The sequence below is a fragment of the Mauremys reevesii genome, linkage group 8 (assembly GCF_016161935.1).
Source record: "Mauremys reevesii isolate NIE-2019 linkage group 8, ASM1616193v1, whole genome shotgun sequence".
NCBI classification, from domain to species: Eukaryota; Metazoa; Chordata; order Testudines; family Geoemydidae; genus Mauremys; species Mauremys reevesii.
Window position 1 is genome coordinate 42,461,307 of NC_052630.1, and position 24,421 is coordinate 42,485,727.

At 44.1% G+C, this 24,421-nt stretch overlaps 1 protein-coding gene across 2 annotated transcripts in view; it reads right to left on the reverse strand.

Annotated features, from left to right (window-relative positions):
- The window catches only part of TEDC1 (tubulin epsilon and delta complex 1), a 206,893-nt gene that overhangs the window by 34,345 nt on the left and 148,127 nt on the right, over positions 1-24,421 (reverse strand). For both annotated transcript variants that reach the window (XM_039485274.1, XM_039485272.1), the window contains exon 7: positions 14,511-14,723. In XM_039485274.1, coding sequence (XP_039341208.1) covers positions 14,511-14,723 — 213 coding nt within the window. The remainder of the gene's footprint in view (positions 1-14,510; positions 14,724-24,421) is intronic.

Genomic DNA, 24,421 nt, shown 5'->3' on the forward strand with positions numbered 1-24,421 from the left:
GGTATCTGGGGTGGAGAGCAGTGTGACCTCCTCCACTTGCAGGGGTTCCGGTGGTGCAGGGCTGCTCGGGGGACCGAGGGCCCGTGTGCGCTGAGACCTAGTGGAGGATGTGTCAGTCTTAGGGGCATGGTCCGCACCCTGTCCTGGAGGGGCCACGGTGTCCGCTTCAGGCCTCTGAGGAGGTCCTCCCATGGCCTGTTTTTTACAGGCAGACAGGGAGTGGGAGCGGTGCCAGAAGGGACTCTTCTGAGCCCCGGGAGATCGTCGGCCCCTAGGAGGGCATGCCAAGTCCTTTTGCGGTGCCGTAGACGGCACCGCTGGAGGAGCACTCCGCACCGAGGCACTCAGACCCAAATCTTGTGAAGGGCGGAGAGCAGACTCCATGAGGAATGTCCCTCTCCTTTCCTGTGCAGGGTTTAAACGCTTAGCAAATTTTACACTTGTCGGCCTGGTGGGCCTCTCCCAGACACCAAAGACAGGAGTCATGGGGCTCGCCGGTGGGCATAGGCTTGCCGCAGGAGCTGCAGGGTTTGAAGCCCTGGGACGGCATGCCCTGGAGCACCGTGGGGCACTCGTTGAAGGGGAAGACCCCCCACAACTGCTATAAACTATACTTAACACTAGATAACGACTAACAATTAACAATGGTAACTATATACAGAAATGGGAAGATAGCTAGGGAGTAGTGGAGCACTTGATAACAAAAGACCACTGTTCCAACAACCATCACTGGCGGTAAGAAGGAACTGAAGGGGGGGGTCGGACTGGCAGGGTCATATATAGAGCACCATATCGGCGCCACTCCAGGGGGCTTCACAGCCGGCCCTAGGGAAAAGTTTCCAACATCCGTGCACGCGCACACACCTAACTGGAATAGATATGAGCAAGCACTCAAAGAAGAATGAGCAGGATTCGGTCAGGGATCCTCTGAAGAATGTTTGTCAACAATAATTTTCCACGTGATTTTAGAAGCTAGGGCCTAAGCCAGGTTAGGCTGATTGAAGAGGAGGTATGTGTGTTTGATCAGAACCACTAAGGGTATGTCTGCACTGCAATAAAACACCCATGGCTGGCCCAGATCAGCTGACTCAGGCTCGCAGGGCTAGAAAAATGCAGTGTAGATGTTTGGGCTGGAGCCCAAGTTCTGGGACCCTCCCACAGGGGGTCTTACCCTCCCACTTCACAGGGTCTGGCACCCTCCCACCTCATGGGGTTTGGGCCCAAGCCCAAACAGGTACATTATAATTTTATAGCCTTGCAGCCTGAACCCCATGAACCCACATCAGCTGACCCAGGCCTGCTGCAGGTGTTCTACTGCAATGTAGACAAACCCTAAGAAAACAAATGGCAGAACCTGCTGTTAGGAAAAAGTTGTCCCATTCGTCATTCTCTCCCCATCTTCTGCCCTCCTACCAGCACAGCGGAGCACATGATACCCTTAAGAAATGACTGGCTAAGTCTGCTGTATGTTTTATGTACATGTTTATCAATATCACAAACCTTGGAATTTCCTTCCTAAAAATATTGGGAAATGAATCACAACAATTAAACCAGGGACAATGTACCTGTGAAAGTAGAATTAATTATATTGTAAAAATAAGAATGGATTAAAGAAATGTTGTATGTACCTTTAAGCAGAAATAAGAAATGTTGAAATACAGGTGCCAGGAAAAGAAACATTAGGCATAAACAATGGTGCTAATGGCGAAACATTAACAGAAGATCGGTAATAGTTAGTAAGGAAATAAGATATGCATGCCTAGCCCAGGTAAACTTATCTGCTTCTGCTTCCTTTGTTATCTTGTTAAGTTCTCACCCTTTTATCTGTATAAATAAGATAGTTTGTGTCTTGCATGGTGCTCACATTATCTGTGTGTTATTAGCAGAGCGCTGTGCTAATAAAACAGAGTGGTCTGACAAACTGTGAGTCCTGAGTCTAACTTTGACATACCAAAACACAAGAGCTTTGGAACAACAATTAAGGAATTTCTAAATCCATTACTTTATACAGGGCCAAACTCTCTGCTAACACAACTCCACTGAAACCAAAGGAGTTATGTCAGCTGAGAATTTGGCCCATAGTTTAATTTATATTAAAATTGCACATAAAGCATGAGCCTGGTCTCCTTTGCTGTGCTGCTGCCCATGTCCTCCATTGCTCCCTTTGAGTGGTTTTTTTCCCCCTTGCCTCTGGATTTTGTTCCCACACCTCCCGGCCAGCCAAGCATATTTCAGAGTGCCTCCTGTGGCACCATTAGTTCTTCAGTTCCATTTTGCAGGTGTACTTGGTCTTGCCTCAGTGGAGATGACTGGACTTCGTGACCTCTCGAGATCCTTTCCAGCCCTACATTTCTATGATTCTATGAAAAACTCAACCGACAACTGCTTAGTGCTCCAGATGGAGGTTTTTAATCACGAAGTGGAATATACAAGCACTCTGGGGCTATGGTGAAATGGGGGGAGGGGGTACTGAGGAATTATCTGACATGCTTTGAAGTTTTTAACTAGCTTTTTTCCCCAAAGGAAGTGCAGCAACAGGCTTCCCCCCCCGGTGTTCTTGCTCCTTCCTGCACCTCAAGTTGCTTGTGTCATTAACTATTCATTTTGCTAATTTACTTTATATCTTCATATTTGCAAAGTCCCGATGAACTATACTAAATGGCACAAAAATCAAAGAAAGAATGTTTACTTCAAAATAGAAAAGAACCCCAGACAAACATTCTATTTTAGAGTCCTCTGGTGAAGGCTCAATCATGGTTTTGCCATGGGCCTTGTTTATGGGGCAGCATGGAAAGCAAAGTCACAGTCTACTTCCCATCTCCCTACTGCTCCAGGGGGAGGGGGACATACCCTGGGCCAGCCCTACACCTGGCACAGGGCATATCCCACAGTGTGCAAGCACATCTGTGTTGCCCAGTGCACATGTGGGAGCAGAGTAGTCTCCACCCAACTGCATAGGAGTGGTGGCTCTTTGCAAGCTGTTCTCCTCACCCCATAATGCAGATAGTTGGTAATTAAGGTGAAATTCAGATTCCACCTCAATAAGACATTTAGGGTGAGGCTGCAGAACCATTTTATCCCTGTGGAACACTGGAGCATCAGCCACTGGAGCCTGAGTCTCACCTACCCCCTTTATAAACAATACAGGATCAACTTCGCATCCCACGGACATGAGAGCACCACACAGCCATCGGTTCTGTATGGAAGATAAGGCTTTTCAAAATCTCTTTATTTCAGATTATGCCAATCCTACAGCAGGGTGCTGTGCTGAATGGCTGCTACAGGAAGTCCTGAGGGAATGCAAAAACTATTCAGATGGTTTGAGACACAATAAATCTGACTATTACTATTAGACCATGCCAATGGAGCATAATAAAGCCAACTTCCATATAACGGTCTACATTTACTCATGGAGGTACCTTGGGCAAGCCACATCACCTCCCTGTACCTCAGTTTCCCCAATATGTGAATGGGGATAATGATACTGACGTCCTTTGTAAAGCACTTTGAGATCTCTGTATGAAAAACGCTATACAAGAGGTAGGTATTATTACCCCAGATCAGAGTTAATCCACATTCCAAGCCAAGGTGTCACTCAAAGGATATCTGAAGGGATAGGGAAGTAAAGAGGATATGACAATGAGAGTGCCAAAAGACCTGAGAACCAATATTGGTGAGCCTGCGTCAGGGTTTCTAAAATCACTTGAGCATTTTCTTGTTTGATCTTTCAATCAGTTTAAGGTACTGGCAGTAAGGCATACTAGGGTCCAAAAAACGGAAGCCAAAAAGTCTGGATCTAGCCTGAATGTCAAAGAAACCCCAAGCTGTTCCACCATGACGCCAGTACTATGACAACCTCAGAGACTGCACATCCAGCCACAGCATCAGACACATAACAGGCTGTCCTTGGGGCATGTCTGGATACTTGCCTCAGCTGGAAGCTGATCTAAAACAGACAGTGATTTATTATAGGAAATAAAACCATAAAGACCCTTGGGAAATGACTTCTTTACAAGGCAGATCAAATACTGAGTGAGCCAGGCAGAAACAAACACTATGCTGTCACAAATGAAGCACCTCTCGAACACCAACTGCTTCAACCTGGAGCATGGTGATGAGGCCCAGTCAAGAATGGAATAGCCCAGAGCCAACTGGAACAGCATTCTTATTCTTTGTATTGGAGTAGTGCCTGATTAGGTGGGGCCCCAAATAGGACTGGAGTCCTACTGTGCTAAGCACTCTACATACACAGAGCGAGAGGCAGTCCTACCCCGAAGAGCTTGCAATCTCAACAGCCAAGACAGACAAAGGGCAAGTGAAAGAATGGATTATCATCACCCTTTTACAGATACGGAAAGGAGGCTCACAGAGATAAAATGATATGTCTAACGTCTGTCTGCAGCAGAGCTGGGAAATGAACCCAAATCTCCAGAGGCCTAGTCCAGTGGTTTAACCACAATGCCAAAACATGTCAAAGATGCACATCTTATTAGCTATATTAAAACAAACACAACAAAACAAAAAACTGCACCTTAATCCCATCACCCACTGCCCCGGTGCCCCAGCTATCCTGTGTTACAATTGCTAACCAAACATTCTATCCTTATTCAACCCTGGGCACCCAAAAGTGAAAGACACACCACCATCATTGCTGCCGCCTCTCCTTGAAAGAGGTGAAAAATAAAGATTAGAGAGATGGTGCTTGTGTGACTGAACTTCTCAACAGGAACAGCCTCTCTTGTCCCAGCTATCTTGTACAGATCCAGCCTCTCCCCAGCAATCCCATGGAGAGAAGGGAGTTGTAAAGAGTTCTGTGTGTTGGAGACAGAGCTTTACCTTTTAATAATGCAGCTAGGGTGACCAGACCGCAAGCGTGAAAAATCGGGACAGGGGTTGGGGGGTAATGGGAGCCCATATTAAAAAAAGCCCCAAACATCGGGACTGTCCCTATAAAATCGGGACATCTGGTCACCCTAAATGCAGCAATAACACTGCACATTAGCAGAAGACAGAGTGGCACTCAGTCAGTGATATACATAGATTAGATTAGCTAGAAATGGGGTCAACATGGGGAATTAATGGTGCTTTGATGGGAAAAAACAATACTTTGCACTCTATGGGCACCATCAACATGAAAACTGATCATATGCTGAAATTATTTTCAACAGCTAATTTTAAAATGGTTTCCACTAGCACGTTCAGAGCAGTGGGACATGGCACAGCTCTGCACTCAAGGGTCCTGGAAATATCACTTTCCAAAACATATTGAAAAGATCTGTCCAGCCAGCCCCCTCTCCAATCCCAGGTCACTTCATAGATCACCGGTTTCAGAACAAAAATGGCAAGTTCCCACCACACCTTCCTGTACAGTCCTAATCCTGTCCTTGGATGCACTTACATGAGTTCTCCCAAACTCACCTGCTTCCGATGCTTCCCTGGAGCCAAATGTGATGAGGAGAGCCCCAGACCTCAGCAGAGAAGATGATGCAGCAGTGTTGTGATGTCACCAATTCAGGCCTTAAAAAATTTTGGCCCCGGGGGCAGCAGGGGCAGGTGAGTCTGGGAAGCTGATGTAAATGTATTCAGCGACAGGATTAGGAATCCACAGGAAGGTATGGCAAGGAGGGTTGGATATTCGTTGGGTTTGTATGATGGCAGTATTCTCTTGTTTCTTCCCCAGCCCTGGGAGTCACCTTGGCATGGCAGCTGGCCTTCTCTGCTGTTGCCTCTGGGGGAGGGATGGCTCAGTGGTTTAAGCATTGGCCTGCTAAACCCAAGGTTGTGAGTTCAATCCTTGAGGCGGCCACATAGGGATCTGGGGCAAAAATCAGTACTTGGTCCTGCTAGTGAAGGCAGGGGGCTGGACTCAATGACCTTTCAAGGTCCCTTCCAGTTCTAGGAGATAGTTATGTCTCCAATTATTATTATTTTATTTACTTCTGAAACAGACAGCATTAACAACTTCTGCCTCCATCACAGCTGCATGTGTCTGTGTAGAATATTCAAAGTAAAAGGGACTGATAAAATAAGGAATGAAGAGGTTCCAGAATGGGCACCACTACTTATAACAATACAAGTAGTAGTCCAGAAGAAGAGATGGGCATACTTGGGGCATCTTTTAAGAATGCCTGATTATAGGCTACCTAATCAAGCATTTCTTTGGTGACCCCAGGGCAAGAGATGGAGAGGCCTACCTAGAGCACACTCCATAGCACAATGTGCAACAATCTGGTTCTCAGGAGGAAGGGGGTAATTACATGGGATGTCCAGTTCCAAGCAATGTCCATGTGTATCCATAATAAGGAGCACGTTCTGAGACAGATTAAATGAGCTCTTCAGCTTGTGGGATATGCAGGGGCTCACTACACGAGCTGACCTTCAAGAGATCCAGTCAGTGCTTACACTAGTTTATTGCAAGTGGCTCTATTCCAGAAGGTCCTATTCTTCCTCCCTGCTATGTAATGAGACACCTCTCAGAAAGCAAAACCATCAACCATAGCAGAGGGAGGCCCACCACCAACTCAACCACTCAAGCGTCAGCAGGTTTCACTCACTGGACTTTTGGAAGCAGTTGAGGAACTCAGGGCTGCCACCTGCACCTTAGAGCCATGACTCACGCCATTACATTCCATAAAGTATTACAAAGAAGAGGCAAAAGAAAAGAAAATATACGTTGAGAGATAGACCTCGAGAAAGGAGAGACCCAGCAGATACTGTTCCTAATGAGCAAGCTGAAGAAACAGGAAAAATATAAAAGCACAACTACCAGTTGCCCTAGATGATACCTCAACAGAATGGGAATATGCACTACAATGTAGACAAAGAAAGTAGTGGGTTCCAGTGCTCTGTACAGTCATGGTTGAAAACTTATGGCATGGGCCTGGGGCAATAATCTCTAGTATACTCATAAGCCTCAATATTTAGATCCATGACTGGGCAAGCATGCAACCACAATGGGTTATATGGAGGCGTGTATTCAACTTCACATGAGCAGATCTACTCGATGCAAGCTCATCCTCAAAGGAGACTCATTAGTAGCAGTACAGCATAATTATAACCATAACCCCAAGGGATTCTGGCTTGACTTGGACTGCTGAGGAACATGGAAGGCTCCCAAGTTGCAGCATCACACGCCTCACAGAAACTCAGCAGGCTGTAAGTGTCTATCTGAATAAAACTAAAGAAATCATCATCCACAGCCAAACATCCTTCAATGTTTCAATATGCATTTCTGAATGTTTAAAACTCAGCTTGAAACCAAATCCCCTCTCAAATTAGGGAGTAAATAATAAATGAAATGCTCAGAAAAGAAAAAACAAACAACAATTTCTCCTTTGGAAGAAGGACATCTCTGCTTTTACAGTTTAATTTATTTCTGAGCTGAGAGTCGTTTTTAAAACGTAGTCATTTCATACAAGTTTTTGATCCTTTGCAAACCCTGAAAATGTCTCCAAAGAACAAAGTTTTTGCCTGATTCTAGATGGAACAGAATAAAGCCGAGAATTCATATCACATTTCTGGATACACAGGTATGTTTTCTCTCTCCCCTCCTCCAAGTTTCTGAACCCATTACTCCCGCACACACAGGTATCAGTAAAACTGTCACATCAGTCGAGGTGGCAGAAGTCTGCCAGTTGGTATTTATGCACAGAGAAATTCTTTCAGAGTTTGGATTGATTAAAATGTCATTCCAACCACATGTTCAAAGAAAGAGCTGCAAGATGACAAAAACGTCTCACCCAAGAGAGAGTTTTTAATTTTAAAAGGGGATTTAGGACAAATCATTTTTATTAAAAGACCTGCTGTGTGCAAATTAACTAAAAAGTCAACATATGAGTAGCTGAATTACTTTCTATGTCACAATTATAATCAGCCAACAAAGCTGGTTTTCTGATGAAAAGCAGACATCACATCATAGCAGTGACATTACTATTCACTGAGAAATGCCTACAGTCAGCTGTTAGGATATAGATATTCAGGCCTGTCTTCAGAAGCCTATACTTTAAGAATGTAGGTGTATTCTTATCACTTAACTAGTTATAGAGGTATAAAAGAAAGAATCAAGATCACTGTCTGTGTAATGGCCTTCTCTTACTGAGACAGGCTAAGGCCTTCAGCTAAGATGTAGTTAGGCAGCCATAAGCTGGGAAGTGTATGGTCACATCCTCACATTCCAAACTAGTCACATTGAAATAAGGTGCTATTGGGCTATTAGGAATAAAATCCTGCCCTGATATTTCTATCACCTCCAGAGAAAGGGAAGAGCCTAGAAGATAGCATCCTGTCTGGCAAGAACTCACTTATCAATAGACACAGCTGGAAAACCCTTATATCTATATAGATGTAGTTGTGAAATCCTCACTTCTGCATTGTTTTGTATGTTTATTTGCATGGTCTCTCTCTGGTTCTGTAATTGTTTCCGTCTGCTGTATAATTAATTTTGTTGGGTGTAAACCAATGAAGGTGATGGAATATAATTGGTTAAATAACCATGTTACAGTATGTTAGGATTGGTTAGTTACATTTCAGTAAAATGATTGGTTAAGGTATAGCTAAGCAGAATTCAAGTTTTACTATATAGTCTGCAGTCAATCAGGAAGTGTGGGCGGGGGGAATGGGAACAGGGACTGGGGATGGGGGAACTGGGATCATGTTTTGCTAAAGGGGGAATGGGAACAGGGACACAGGCAAGGCTCTATGGTGTCAGAACTGGGAAGGGGGACACTAAGGAAGGAAACTGGAATCATGCTTGCTGGAAGTTCACCCCAATAAACATCGAATTGTTTGCGCCTTTGGACTTCAGGTATTGTTGCTCTCTGTTCATGCGAGAAGGACCACGGAAGTAGGAGGGTGAAGGAATAAGCCCCCTAACATCAGCTGCCAATAATTTTTTGTTCTAGAAGGCCTTTTTCAGATGCTTATTCCTTTGCTAAGCTTTTTTTACTTTGGGGCTGAAGTTTGGGAAGTTTCTCCTCAGGTTTTTCTTTTTCTTTTGAAAGTTTCAGCAAAAATCTCTAGCCCTTTTCAAGAAGGAAGAGAGTGGGGAAACATACTTTTGCATTTATTAATAAAAAGCTTGGGAACTTTAAAAAAAAAAAAAGACCTAAAGATTCAATGGGAGGTGACAGGAACTTGAAGTTTACAAAGGAAATAAGCTATGAAAGTTGGAGATGTGCCTTTAGTGGTTGGATGAAAATCGATTTTCATGTGACAGATACAGTGGTTCAAATAGCATACTTTGTCGATGCACACATTTTTGTTATACGATCCAATCTAAGCAAGTGGGCACAAGGCTGTAACAAAGGTGTGACACCCACCCATGGGAGTCTTAAGAGATCCAAGATTATTTCTGGCCTCTTTAACCCAGGACTGCCCCATATCCAAGACAGATCAGTATCCACTGACTCCACTGGCTACAGTACATCATCTCTTTTCTGACACATCAAATTCTTCATTCTGTAGTCTTTTTTTCACAAGAATCTCATTTCTTCTGGGGAAGAGGTAGAAGATTGTTTGAGTAGGGGGCTAGAGAAGGCTCAGCATTCAGCATGCTTGCAGGAATAAGACAGACTGAGGGGAGACAGTATTTTGCATAAGGAGGACTATAAATATATAGAGAGAGATACCTATCTCATAGTACTAGAAGGGACCCTGAAGGGTCATTGAGTCCAGCCCCCTGCCTTCACTAACAGGACCAAGTACTGATTTTGCCCCAGACCCCCTAAGTGGCCCCCTCAAGGATTGAACTCACAACTGTAGGTTTAGCAGGCCAATGCTCAACCCACTGAGCTATCCCTCCTCACCTAACAGCTAGGAGGATTGCTATAAACTGATGGAGAATCATCTGATCTTCTGCTTCCCAAAAGGTGCTGTTATTTAGTATTACAGAATGGTTCTTTGTAGGATGTGGAAGGGAAGGCACTTCTGATAAACCATCCTTTTAACACCACATACCGCTGCACTGCCTTTGTTTCAATGGTTATACCTTCCATTACATTCACTGAATCTCAGATATACTGCAATGTATGACCAGGACATCAAACAAGTACACAAATTCAGGACATTTATTTCAATGTGCAATTAATGATTCCTTATTTTTTTCTTTTATAAAAGCAAGGAAATGAAACCCCAAAAGTTACATTAAAGCAACAGGAGAGCTGAGATTTTAAACACACAAAATTATTAAGGCATTAATATGATTTAATATGAAGGCAGTATTTAACAGCATTTATGGTAATATACATAGAAGTTTACTTTGCTCTGGGAGACATACACTGGAATTTTATTTTTTGAGTGTTCAAAATCTCAGCTCTCCTATTGCTTTAATGTAGGTTTTCCCATTCAACAGAAGAATGCTATTGGTTGGCCAATGCAATCACAGCTTTAGAAACTGTGGGTCAGCCCGTACAAAGCAGCCAAACAAAGGGAAAGCGCTAGGTCTACCCCATGCAAAACTACAACCATCTCCCCTGCCTCTTGATCCCACATGATGCTCTCTCCACAGCTGCTCTCTCCTGTGGCGACCTCTCCTCTCACACTCATCATCCCAAATGGTCCATGTACCTGTTATCCATATATCAGCCACTTCTACCCCACTCCCTTGAGCAACACTCCATTAGCCTCTATTCTCCCCATGCCCTATTGTCTTTCACCCTGAAGTTTTTCCATAAAACTTCTTCTTGGATTTTGATTGCTGTCTCTTCCTCTCATGACAGTCATCCTTCATGACTTCAGCTTCCTGTCTGACACCTCGACCTCCTGTCTTCCTCACTCTCACTCCCTCATTTGACCTTCAACCCCGGATCAACCCCACTTGTCAAAAGGGCCACTTATCCATCCTTGTCTTCATTACACCTACTCCCCTCACCATTTCTGAATATCCGAGTTCCCCGTCTACAACCATCACCAGATCCTTAACACACACATCCCCTGATTCACCTACCTCCATCTGGCCTTGTCATGAGCTCCAATCCATCAACCTCTAGGACTTCTCTTCCACACTCCCACCCATCCCCAGTTCTCTCATCCCTCTCCTCAGCTGTCAGATGTCCAATCCTTCCACTACATCTGATTCCTTTGCCTGTCCCACCACCAAGTCCACCTCATCTGGCTCACTCCCAATGTCCTTCTGCTCCTGTGCCACTGAATGCCCCTGGAGAAAGTCCCCTGGCCACAAAGACTTCTTCCACTTCAACTGTGTTCTCTTCTCCTTCAGTTCTACTGTCTTCCTCGGCAAGCAACACTATTCCTCTCTCTCTGACTACTACTCATAGAATCATAGAATCTCAGGGTTGGAAGGGACCTCAGGAGGTCATCTAGTCCAACCTCCTGCTCAAAGCAGGACCAAACCCAACTAAATCATCCCAGCCAGGGCTTTGTCAAGACTGACCTTAAAAACCTCTAAGGAAGGAGATTCCACTACCTCCCTAGGTAACCCATTCCAGTTCTTCACCACCCTACTAGTGAAAAAGTTTTTTCCTAATGTCCAACCTAAACCTCCCCCTCTGCAACTTGAGACCATTACTCCTTGTTCTGTCATCTTCTACCACTGAGAACAGTCTAGATCCATCCTCTTTGGAACCCCCTTTCAGGTAGTTGAAAGCAGCTATCAAATCCCCCCTCATTCTTCTCTTCTGCAGGCTAAACAATCCCAGTTCCCTCAGCCTCTCCTCATAAGTCATGTGCTCCAGCCCCCTAATCATTTTTGTTGCCCTCCGCTGGACTCTCTCCAATTTATCCACATCCTTCTTGTAGTGTGGGGCCCAAAACTGGACGCAGTACTCCAAATGAGGCCTCACCAGTGCTGAGTAGAGGGGAATGATCACATCCCTCGATCTGCTGGAAATGCCCCTACTTATACAACCCAAAATGCCATTTGCCTTCTTGGCAACAAGGGCACACTGTTGACTCATATTCAGCTTTTCATCCACCGTAACCCCTAGGTCCTTTTCTGCAGAACTGCTGCTCAGCCATTCGGTCCCTAGTCTGTAGCAGTGCATGGGATTCTTCCATCCTAAGTGCAGGACTCTGCACTTGTCCTTGTTGAACCTCATCATATTTCTTTTGGCCCAATCCTCTAATTTGTCTAGGTCCCTCTGTATCCTATCCCTACCCTCCAGTGTATCAACCACTCCTCCAAGTTTAGTGTCATCTGCAAACTTGCTAAGGGTGCAGTCCACACCATCCTCCAGATCGTTAATGAAGATATTGAACAAAACTGGCCCCAGCACCGACCCTTGGGGCACTCCACTTGATACTGGCTGCCAACTAGACATGGAACCATTGATCACTACCCGTTGAGCCCGACCATCTAGCCAGTTTTCTATCCACCTTACCGTCCATTCATCCAGCCCAGACTTCTTTAACTTGCTGGCAAGAATACTGTGGGAGATTGTATCAAAAGCTTTGCTAAAGTCCAGAAATAGCACATCCACTGCTTTCCCCTCATCCACAGAGCCGGTTATCTCATCATAGAAGGCAATTAGGTTAGTCAGGCATGACTTGCCCTTGGTGAATCCATGCTGACTGTTCCTGATCACTTTCCCCTCCTTTAAGTGGTTCAGAATTGATTCCTTGAGGACCTGTTCCATGATTTTTCCAGGGACTGAGGTGAGACTGACTGGCCTGTAGTTCCCTGGATCTTCCTTCTTCCCTTTTTTAAAGATGGGCACTACATTAGCTTTTTTCCAGTCATCCAGGACCTCCCCCGATCGCCATGATTTTTCAAAGATAATGGCCAATGGCTCTGCAATCTCATCGGCCAACTCCTTTAGCACCCTCGGATGCAGCGCATCCGGCCCCATGGACTTGTGCTTGTCCAGCTTTCCTAAATAGTCCCGAACTACTACTTTCTCCACAGAGAGCTGGTCACCTCCTCCCCATACCATGCTGCAGAGTGCAGCTGTCTGGGAGCTGACCTTGTCTGTGAAGACAGAGGCAAAAAAAGCATTGAGTACACTAGCTTTCTCCACATCCTCTGTCACTAGGTTCCCTCCCTCATTCAGCAAGGGGCCCACACTTTCCTTGACTTTCTTCCTGTTGCTAACACTCAATTCCTGTTACCTCTTTGCAACCTTCCACTCCCTTCTGAAACCCACCTCCCTCTCAACTTCCTCAGCTATCTCCAGGAGACTCCCTCTCAGTGAAAACTGACAAGATCTGCTGTGATAAATGAAGTCGGAGTAGCTCCCTTTTATGGACACCCAGCCAGCCAGTTAGCTATAAAATTCCTCTTAGTAGCTGTTCTCTATTTGCTTTACCTGTAAAGAGTTAACAAGCCCACAGGTAAAAGAAAAGGAAGTGGGCACCTGACCAAAAGAGCCAATAGGAAGGTAGAACTTTTTAAAATTGGGAAAGAAACTTTCCCTTTGTCTGTTGTTCTCTCTGGGCTGCAGGGACATGGAGCAACAATGCTATAAGCAGGAATGCTGTGTAAGGTTTGAACCAGGTATGAAAAATTATCTTCCAGACCTAGAAGGAATCATTGGAAGGCAGTGAATGTTTAGAAGACATGATTGGGTTTATTTCTGTTTATTTTTTAAGGCTTGTGGACAACTCTGTGCTAACCCCGGATGCTTTTGTTTGCTTGTAACCTTTAAGCTAACCCCCAAGAAAGCTATTTTGAGTGCTTAATTTTTGGAATTGCTCTTTTAAAATCTAGCAAAAGCCTAAGTTCCAGATGTAGTTTCTTCCTTTTTGTTTTTAATAAAATTTACCTTTTTTAAGAACAGGATTGGATTTGCGGTGTTTTAAGAGGTTTGTGCATATGCTGTTTGATTAGCTGGTGGCAACAGCTAATTTCCTTTGTTTTCTTTCTCAGCTCTTCCCCGGGGGGAGAGGGGGGGAGCTTGAGGGTACCCCACAGGGAGGAATTCCCAAGTGCTCCTTCCTGGGTCCAAGGGGTTTTTTTGCATTTAGGTGGTGCCAGCGTTTACCAAGCCAAGGTCAGAGAAAAGCTGTAACAGTGGGAGTTTAAGAAGGTCCCCACCTTCTGCACTCAAAGTGACAGAGTGGGGATTCAGCCTTCACACCTGCCATGACCTTCCCGCACTTTTCTCTTTGATTAACCTCTCCTCCTTTCCCACCATCACAAACACTACGGTTTCCCATCTGCTGTCCTCTTCTTCCCCTCCATTTGGCCCAGTGACCCCATCCTCTCCTGCCTCCCTCTCCTCCATAGTCACTATCCTCTTACTACTCCCCTCACAATGCAAGCACATCTGTCTGGTTTCAGAATGTATCGTCACTGGTGTAGGGATCACCACATCTGCCCGGTTTCTGAACATAACCTCATGGGGTGGGAACTGTACCTTATTTTTTGTTTGAAAAGCACCTAACACCTCTGTGGGCATTATCTGAAACAAGTAATAAATAATCATAGTAAGAGTCATAGGAGTTCTGTGGTGAGAATCAGCGCATGGTTCATACATAGCAGCAGTCATCTTGTCCATGACAATAAAATGGAACAATGAGGTATTTTCCTTATGTCAAGAAATAAATACAATCCTTACCTTTTCATACCATGCTGACTTCTTGCAAGTTACTAGCTCATGCAGTCCATCACGTAGAGTCACTAGATCTTTGGTCAATTTGTCAATTTCTCCAATAATATTGCTAGCACTCTGGCAACACAAGTTAGTATTTGGCAAAGTGTTTTTCTCTTTACAAACATCTTCTGACTTGAATGTATTTGCATCTTCGTCAAGGGTATCTAATACAGTTTCCTAAAGGAAAAAATACGTGGTAAAAGTTCATTAACTTTATAGCACCAACCGGAAATAATTTGCTTGCCATGTGTTTCCCCAATATTTAATTTTAAGAACTTACTGTGAATTGACTGTGGTGATCTCAGACATGGTTACTCCACATATTTAAAAAAACAGTACTGTTATTGAACAGAATCTGCTCAGCTTGCTAATAAATACGTGTTTTAATGTATTTCTAAATTAGCAAACACCCAAGAGAGAGGAAACTGCCTACTGTAAGCTATACTGCACTGCTGTTATTAAAACAAAACACAATCCATGGAATGTAAGATGGTCACAGCTCAGTGCTCCAGAAGCTCTGAACATGGCCTCCAGAGATCTGAGATGACCTCTATGTTCAAATGTCAGGACTAGAGGGAGATTTTTTTTTTTAATATTTAAGGATTATTAATATAATTACTGCACTCAAAGTGGGTAGTGATTATTTCAAACTCTGGCCTAAAACAACATCGCTTGCCTCATAACCTAAGTCGTGCAGAACGCAATGCCATCCACAGCCTCAGAAACCATCCTGACATTATAATCAAAGAGGCTGATAAAGGAGGTGCTGTTGTCATCATGAACAGGTCTGACTACCAAAAGGAGGCTGCCAGACAACTCTCCAACACCAAATTCTACAAGCCACTTCCCTCAGATCCCACTGAGGAATACACTAAGAAACTGCACCATCTACTCAGGACACTCCCTACACTAACACCGGAACAAATCAACATACCCTTAGAGCCCCGACCAGGGCTATTCTATCTACTGCCCAAAATCCACAAACCTGGAAATCCTGGACGCCCCATCATCTCGGGCATTGGAACTCTCACTGAAGGACTGTCTGGATATGTGGACTCTCTACTCAGACCCTATGCCTCCAGCACTCCCAGCTATCTCCGTGACACCACTGATTTCCTGAGGAAACTACAATGCATTGGTGACCTTCCAGAAAACACCATCCTGGCCACCATGGATGTAGAGGCTCTCTACACAAACATCCCACACGCTGATGGAATACAAGCTGTCAGGAACAGTATCCCTGATGATGCCACAGCACAACTGGTTGCTGAGCTCTGTGCCTTTATCCTCACACACAACTATTTCAAATTTGATGACAATATATATCTCCAGATCAGTGGCACCGCTATGGGCACCCGCATGGCCCCACAATATGCCAATATTTTTATGGCTGACCTGGAACAACGCTTCCTCAGCTCCCGTCCACTCACGCCCCTTCTCTACCTACGCTACATTGATGACATCTTCATCATCTGGACCCATGGGAAAGAGACTCTGGAAAAATTCCACCACGATTTCAACAGCTTCCACCCCACCATCAACCTCAGCCTGGACCTATCTACACGGGAGGTCCACTTCCTAGACACTACAGTGCAAATAATTGATGGTCACATTAACACCACCCTATACCGAAAACCTACTGGCCGCTATGCCTACCTTTATGCCTCCAGCTTCCATCCCGGGCACACCACAAGATCCATTGTCTACAGCCAAGCACTGAGGTACAACCGCATCTGCTCTATCCCCACAGACAGAGACCAACACCTACAAAATCTCCACCAAGCATTCTCAAGACTACAGTACCCGCACGAGGAAATAAGGAAACAGATCAACAGAGCCAGACGTGTACCCAAAAGCCTCCTACTGCAAGACAAACCCAAGAAAGAAACCAACAGGACTCCACTGGCCATCACATACAGTCCCCAGCTAAAACCCCTTCAGCGCATCATCTGGGATCTACAACCCATCCTGGACAATGACCCCACACTTTCACAGGCCTTGGGTGGCAGGCCAGTCCTTGCCCACAGACAACCTGCCAACCTGAAGCATATTCTCACCAGTAACTGCACACCGCACCATAGTAACTCTAGCTCAGGAACCAATCCATGCAACAAACCTCGATGCCAACTCTGCCCACATATCTACACCAGCGACACCATCACAGGACCTAACCAGATCAGCCACACCATCACCGGTTCATTCACCTGCACGTCCACCAATGTAATATATGCCATCATATGCCAGCAATGCCCCTCTGCTATGTACATCGGCCAAACTGGACAGTCTCTAAGGAAAAGGATAAATGGACACAAATCAGATATTAGGAATGGCAATATACAAAAACCTGTAGGAGAACACTTCAACCTCCCTGGCCACACAATAGCAGATCTTAAGGTGGCCATCCTGCAACAAAAAAACTTCAGGACCAGACTTCAAAGAGAAACTGCTGAGCTCCAGTTCATCTGCAAATTTGACACCATCAGCTCAGGATTAAACAAAGACTGTGAATGGCTTGCCAACTACAGAACCAGTTTCTCCTCCCTTGGTTTTCACTCAACTGCTAGAACAGGGCCTCATCCTCCCTGAAAGAACTAACCTTGTTATCTCTAGCTTGCTTCTTGCTTGCCTATATAAAACTGCCCCTGGAAATTTCCACTACTTGCATCCGAAGAAGTGGGTATTCACCCACGAAAGCTCATGCTGCAAAACGTCTGTTAGTCTATAAGGTGCCACAGGATTCTTTGCTGCTTCTACAGAACCAGACTAACACTGCTACCCCTCTGATACCTGGCCTAAAACAGTTAACCTGTTTTGTCTTAAATCTTACCTATGCAAGCATCAGTCTTGAATTCAGTGCACATTGGCTATCTTAGGCCATGTCTACACTACCAGGACTGTAATAATATAGCTACAATGTCATAGCTATACCAGCATAACTCCATAGTGTAGACACAGCCTACAGCAATGGAAGGGGTTTGTCTGCTGCTGTATGAACCACAACTCCCAAAGCACTGGTAGTTAGGTCAATGGAAGCATTCTTCTGTCAACCTAGCTGAATCTACACTGGGAGTTAGATTGGCATAGCTACAGCAGTCGGGGGTGGGGTGATTTTTCACACCCGAGTGCTGTAGCTATTTAAACATAGACCAGGCCTGAGGATTTGTCCTGCAGCTGGTCAGTAGTAGTAGTAGCAGCAGCAGCAGCAGAATAGCATCTTCTACATAAAGTAACAGGCAAGAATGAAGTGCTATAGCCCACCAGACCAGGAGTATGAAGTAGATGAGGATTTCTTCGGACAATTAACAGAAGTTTCCAGATCACAGGCCCTCGTTCTCATGGGGGACTTCAATCACCCTGACATCTGCTGGGAGAGCAATACAGCAATGCACAGACAATCCAGGAAGTTATTGGAGAGGGTCGGGGACAACTTCCTGGTGCAAGTGCTGGAGGAACTAACTAGGGGCCATGCTCCTCTTGACCTGCTGCTCACAAACAGGGAAGAATTAGTAGGGGAAGTAGAAGTGGGCAGGAACCTGGGTAGCAGTGACCATGAAATGGTCGAGTTCAGGATCCTGACAAAAGGAAGAAAGAGTAGCAGAATACAGACCCTGGACTTCAGAAAAACAGATTTCAACTTCCTCATTGAACTGATGGGCAGGATCCCCTGGGAGGCTAATATAAGGGGGAAAGGAGTCCAGGGGGCTTGCTGTATTTTAAAGAAGCCTCACTGAGGGTGCAGGAACCAACCATCCCTATGTGCAGAAAGAATAGCAAATATGGCAGGCGACCAGCTTGGCTTTACAGAGAAATCTTCGGTGAGCTTAAACAAAAAAAAAGGAAGCTTACAAGAAGTGAAAATTTGGACAGATGACTAGGGAGAAGTATAAAAATATTGCTTGAGCATGCAGGGATACAAGTACTGTAGTGTATCGGGGGTAGCCATGTTAGTCTGTATCCACAAAAACAAAGAGTCCGATGGCACCTTAAAGACTAACAGATTTATTTGGGCATACGCTTCCGTGGGTAAAAAAAACACTTCTTCAGATGCATGGAGTGAAAATTACAGATGCAGGCATTATTATACTCACACATGAAGAGAAGGGAGTTACCTCACAAGTGGAGAACCAGTGTTGAATTGGGGGGAGATGTCCAGGTAATCTCCACGCCGGAATTCAACATTGAGAGGGAAGAAAACAAAGTAAGGGAGGATGCAGCCGTGGGAAGGAGACTGGACATAAGGAGGAAGGGTAGTATAGATACCAGTCTAATAGGTGATACTGGTGGTAGAATGTCTGTGCCCAACCGAGTAAAGAATGTCAGTGAAGCCAAACGGCAAAAATTAAGATGTCTGTACACTAATGCGAGGAGCCTAGGTAACAAAATGGAGGAACTAGAGCTACTGGTGCAGGAAGTGAAACCGGATATTATAGGGATAACAGAAACATGGTGGAATAGTAGTCATGACTGGAGTACAGGTATTGAAGGCTATGTGCTGTTTAGGAAAGACAGAAATAAAGGCAAAGGTGGTGGAGTAGCATTGTATGTCAATGATGAGGTTAACTGTAAAGAAATAAGAAGTGATGGAATGGATAAGACAGAGTCTGTCTGGGCAAAAATCACATTGGGAAAGAAAGCTACTAGAACTTCCCCTGAGATAGTGCTTGGGGTGTGCTACAGACTGCCGGGATCTGATTTGGATATGGATAGAGACCTCTTTAATGTTTTTAATGAAGTAAACACTAATGGGAATTGTGTGATCATGGGAGACTTTAACTTCCCAGATATAGACTGGAGAACAAGTGCTAGTAACAATAATAGGGCTCAGATTTTTCTGGATGTGATAGCTGATGGATTTCTTCACCAAGTAGTTGAAGAACCAACAAGAGGGGATGCCATTTTAGATTTGGTTTTGGTGAGTAGTGAGGACCTCATAGAAGAAATGGTTGTAGGGGACAACCTTGGTTCGAGTGATCATGAGCTAATTCAGTTCAAACTAGATGGAAGGATAAACAAAAATAGATCTGGGACTAGGGTTTTTGATTTCAAAAGGGCTAACTTTAAAGAATTAAGGAAATTAGTTAGGGAAGTGGATTGGACTGAAGAACTCGTGTATCTAAAGGCGGAGGAGGCCTGGAATTACTTTAAGTCAAAGCTGCAGAAACTTTCAGAAGCCTGCATCCCAAGAAAGGGGAAAAAAATCATAGGCAGGAGTTGTAGACCAAGCTGGATGAGCAAGCATCTCAGAGAGGTGATTAAGAAAAAGCAGAAAGCCTACAAGGAGTGGAAGATGGGCAGGATTAGCAAGGAAAGCTACCTTATTGAGGTCAGAACATGTAGGGATGAAGTGAGAAAGGCTAAAAGCCATGTAGAGTTGGACCTTGCAAAGGGAATTAAGACCAAAAGTAAAAGGTTCTATAGCCATATAAATAAGAAGAAAACAAAGAAAGAAGTGGGACCGCTAAACACTGAGGATGGAATGGACCTTAAGGATAATCTAGGCATGGCCCAATATCTAAATAAATACTTTGTCTCAGTCTTTAATAAGGCTAATGAGGAGATTAGGGATAATGGTAGGATGACAAATGGGAATGAGGATATGGAGGTAGATATTACCACATCCGAGGTAGAAGCCAAACTCGAACAGCTTAATGGGACAAAATCGGAGGGCCCAGATAATCTTCATCCAAGAATATTAAAGGAACTGGCATATGAAATTGCAAGCCCATTAGCAAGAATTTTTAATGAATCAGTAAACTCAGGGGTTGTACCGTACGACTGGAGAATTGCTAACATAGTTCCTATTTTTAAGAAAGGGAAAAAAATAATCCGAGTAACTATAGGCCTGTTAGTTTGACATCTGTAGAATGTAAGGTCTTGGAAAAATTTTTGAAGGACAAAGTAGTTAAGGACATTGAGGTCAATGGTAATTGGGACTAAATACAGCATGGTTTTACAAAAGGTAGATCGTGCCAAACCAACCTGATCTCCTTCTTTGAGAAGGTAACAGATTTTCTAGGCAAAGGAAACACCTCCTTTACCTCGATTTCAGTAAGGCATCTGACACGGTTCCACATGGGGAATTATTAGTTAAATTGGAAAAGATGGGGATCAATATGAAAATTGAAAGGTGGATAAGGAACTGGTTAAATGGGAGACTATAATGGGGCATACTGAAAGGTGAACTGTCAGGCTGGAAGGAGGTTACTACTGGTGTTCCTCAGGGATCAGTTTTGGGGCCAATCTTATTTAACCTTTTTATTACTGACCTTGGCACAAAAAGCGGGAATGTGCTAATAAAGTTTGCGGATGACACAAAGCTGGGAGGTATTGCTAACACAGAGAAGGACCAGGATATCATACAGGAAGATCTGGATGACCTTGTAAACTGGAGTAAAGCCGGCCCTGGATCTATCATAAACCAAGGCATGTCTGTTTACCTCAATTTACATATATGCATTAAACATGGCCCTCAAGGCAGCGGGGAGAGGAGTTGGCAGGAGACCAGACAAATTTTCATTTCAGCAAATACAGGTGAAAAGAAAGAACAAGGAGCCTTCTTCATCTCTAGACTCCATGTTACCTTTTTTACTGTTTGAATAAACTTTGTTTTGAGGGGTAGCCCTCAGAAGAATCCACGTCAAAGGTTCACTGAACTATAAAAGAACGGAGCAGAAAACATAAAGAGCGCTCTCTCTCTCTCTCGTGCACCCTAGAAGATGAAGGAACCAGACCTTTGACTTTGGGGGTGGGGGGAGATCCTGACCTGAGAACGGGTCAGCCCTTTTGCTGGGAACCTGAGGTAAGGATTTTTACCTTGAATCAATTCTAGCTTCTTAAGTTTTAGCTACTAGGAATCGTCTTATCTTTATTTTTCTTGTAACCATTCCTGACTTTAATACCTTATACTTGTACTCACTTAAAATCTCTCTCTTTGTAATTAAATAAACTTATTTTATTTTTAATCTAAACTAATCCATTATTGTGTTTAAACTGATCTGTTTGGTAACTCCAGCTAAAGAAGTAAACTGTTGAATATTGGCCCTTTACAGGGGCAATGGACTTTTAATATCTGAACTGCCCAGGGGAGGGTGGGACAGTGCAGAATACACATTTTGGGGAAATTCGGGATTGGTAGTGTGTTGGGATCACTCTGCAGGCAGTAACCAAGAGTGGTGGAAGCCAGAGTGTGACTGGAGAGTTGCTGACAGGCTGATGGGGTCACAGTTGCTGGACCGGGTCTGTGGTTATACACATACATTCAGGAAGTGACCTGCATGCTCTTAGACTATTAGTGAGTGGCCCAGGTTGGGAACTACAGCAGGAAAGCATTGTGAGGCACCCACGGTTGAGGGGCAGGCGGTGACAGAGCCTCTCACTTTGCATGCCAAAATGTGACAAATGCCTTCTCTGTGAACACTGTATCTTTTCAGGATAAATTATTTTACAATGCTTTATGGAGAATTCACTACTTCCTGTCCTGTGTGGTTCACAAATACTGAGAATGTCTATGGAAGAGGATGCAGCTCTAGTTTCAAGTTCACCAATTAACATTCCTGCTGTGCAGTGTAGTTGTAGCCATGTCGGTTCATATTGCATTCTCAAATTCCATGTTCCAATGTACATTCATTTTGGTACTGTGCAATCTGTTCTTTCCTAGCAAACTTTTCACAACCGCCAAAGTTCCCAAACTGCTGGCATGGACTTTTTTAGGCTGGGCGTCATCTGAACCAGTATGGATGTTGTTTTGCCTTTTGCTCATTTTGTCAGTTTCTTGGCTTCAGAGAGTACCTGACTCCCAGCCACCTCAAGGTTAGGCAGCCCCTCCTATTAGTTACCCATTGAAGGTGCCCATGTTGCCCCATGAGAAGACTGGAGTAGGACATTGGAATTTTGGCCTGGTCTGATGCCCCACTCCCACTTAAGGTACCATGGTGTTGGCCCTGCCAGTTTTGACCCACCAGCAAGATCTGCTAGGAGGAAATCCACTCAACTCCTAAGGTGCCACCGGACTCAACCTTTGCAAACCCAAAAACCTATCATGAAGTAAAAACAGAAGCATATCAAGAACATCTGAAAACTGAAGACTACCCTCAGTAGAAAAACAAATGCAGAAAGCTCAACAAGGAACTAAAAAAATGCTCCAAAAGACTACAACTTAGTGGCTTCAGAGAAAAGGCTAACAGCTTGAAAAACACTTTCAAAAAAGGAACATGAGGACTTTTTCAGGAAGTTAGATTACTTATCAACCAAGTTAACACGTAAGATATAGTAGATAAAGATCAAAAGAATATTTTCATCAGCTACTGAACGTGAAAAGTCAAATGGACCCAACTTTCCCCTGAGACCATCAACTGCAAAGACAACAACGAAGAACATATAGTGGAAGCAGAAACTGAAGCCACAATCATGTCTCTGAAAAACAACAAGGCACCTGGTCCAGATGGTATACCACCTGAACTGTTAAAACATGGCGAAAGAGGCACGGTCATGCTCCTTTGCAAACTGTGCAACCTCAGTTGGAGGAAGGTTGAAGTACCTGAATGCTGGGAACGCTCAACCAGTGTAGCACTCTTTAAGAAAAGGTGACAATTGTGAAACAAGAGTACTGACAAACCAACTGCAGAAAAGCTGCAAACATTTGAAATGAGGTGGCCTGTACTGTACCCTAGGTGTGACAAAGCTATACAGACTATGAAATGACATTTACATTAAAATTTTAGAGTTGAAGTTTTCCATGCTTGGTCTCTGTTTGAGAGCAAAAATCTTTTCAGGCATTTTTAAGTGCTGAAAGGGTTTAAAAACAAAAAAAGTTTATTTGTCCTGTTCTTTAAAAAAGACTCCATTTGTCCTTTGATATTTAACTCAAAAGTGATTGAAATCTGAATTTTCCAAGTTGATATGGAAATAGTCATTAATAACTGTGTTTAGTAATGCTGTCCAATAATATCTTACTAATATCTGTATTTTGTAATAATATCTGCTTTATTACATTTTAAAAGTTATTTTAAAACAATGTTACAAATATGTGAAAACGAAGAGCTGAGATGTGGCAATGAAAAATTCTCCAAGCTGCTAGCTAGCTACACACTGAAAATGAATGCAGTCAGTATGCATGCACATAGAGGAGTTCACTGCACAACTATTTTGTTACAGAAATGTAAAAACTCAGCTGCTTAAGCCGGAGGAAATGAAAAGTGTGAGAGGCTTAATCATTTCAGAGCAACAGGTCTCCAGCAAGTCAGCAGCAGAGCCCACTTGGATCGTATGTGCCTTGTGTTTTGCTGTGTGGAGCATGAAGATACTTTAGGGATTAGTACTGTATTCTATGAAGGATGGACAGATTAGAGAGAGGCTTGTGGGTGAGCCCTTCAGACCTGCTATATGGAGATTAGAAACACCTTGGTAACTGTTGAACCCAATTAGCACCAAACCAGGTTGCTAAGATCCATCAATGAAACCTGGGCTCGTTTTTCCAGGTCTTTTCTATTCAAATATAATGATGCTGCTTCAGCCATTAATGTGCTACAGAGTGTGCTCTAGGGCAGTGGTGGGCAAACTGTGGAGCGCGACATCCGATGCAGCGGAGGAACATTCAGAGGGCGAGCATCAATGCTAGGCAGCTGGTGCCAGCCCTGCACAGCGGGGCCCTGGCCAGACCCCATGGGGCCAGGGAGGGAGCACCATCTTCACCCCCCTTACTCACCTCAGTGGAGATATAAATATATATATGGAGATATACCTATCTCATAAAATTGGAAGGGACCTTGAAAGGTCATTGACTCCAGTCTCCTGCCTTCACTAGCAGGACAAAGTACTGTCCCTGACAAGTTTTTTTTTTAGATTTTTCTTTGCCCCAGATCCTTAAATGGCCCCCT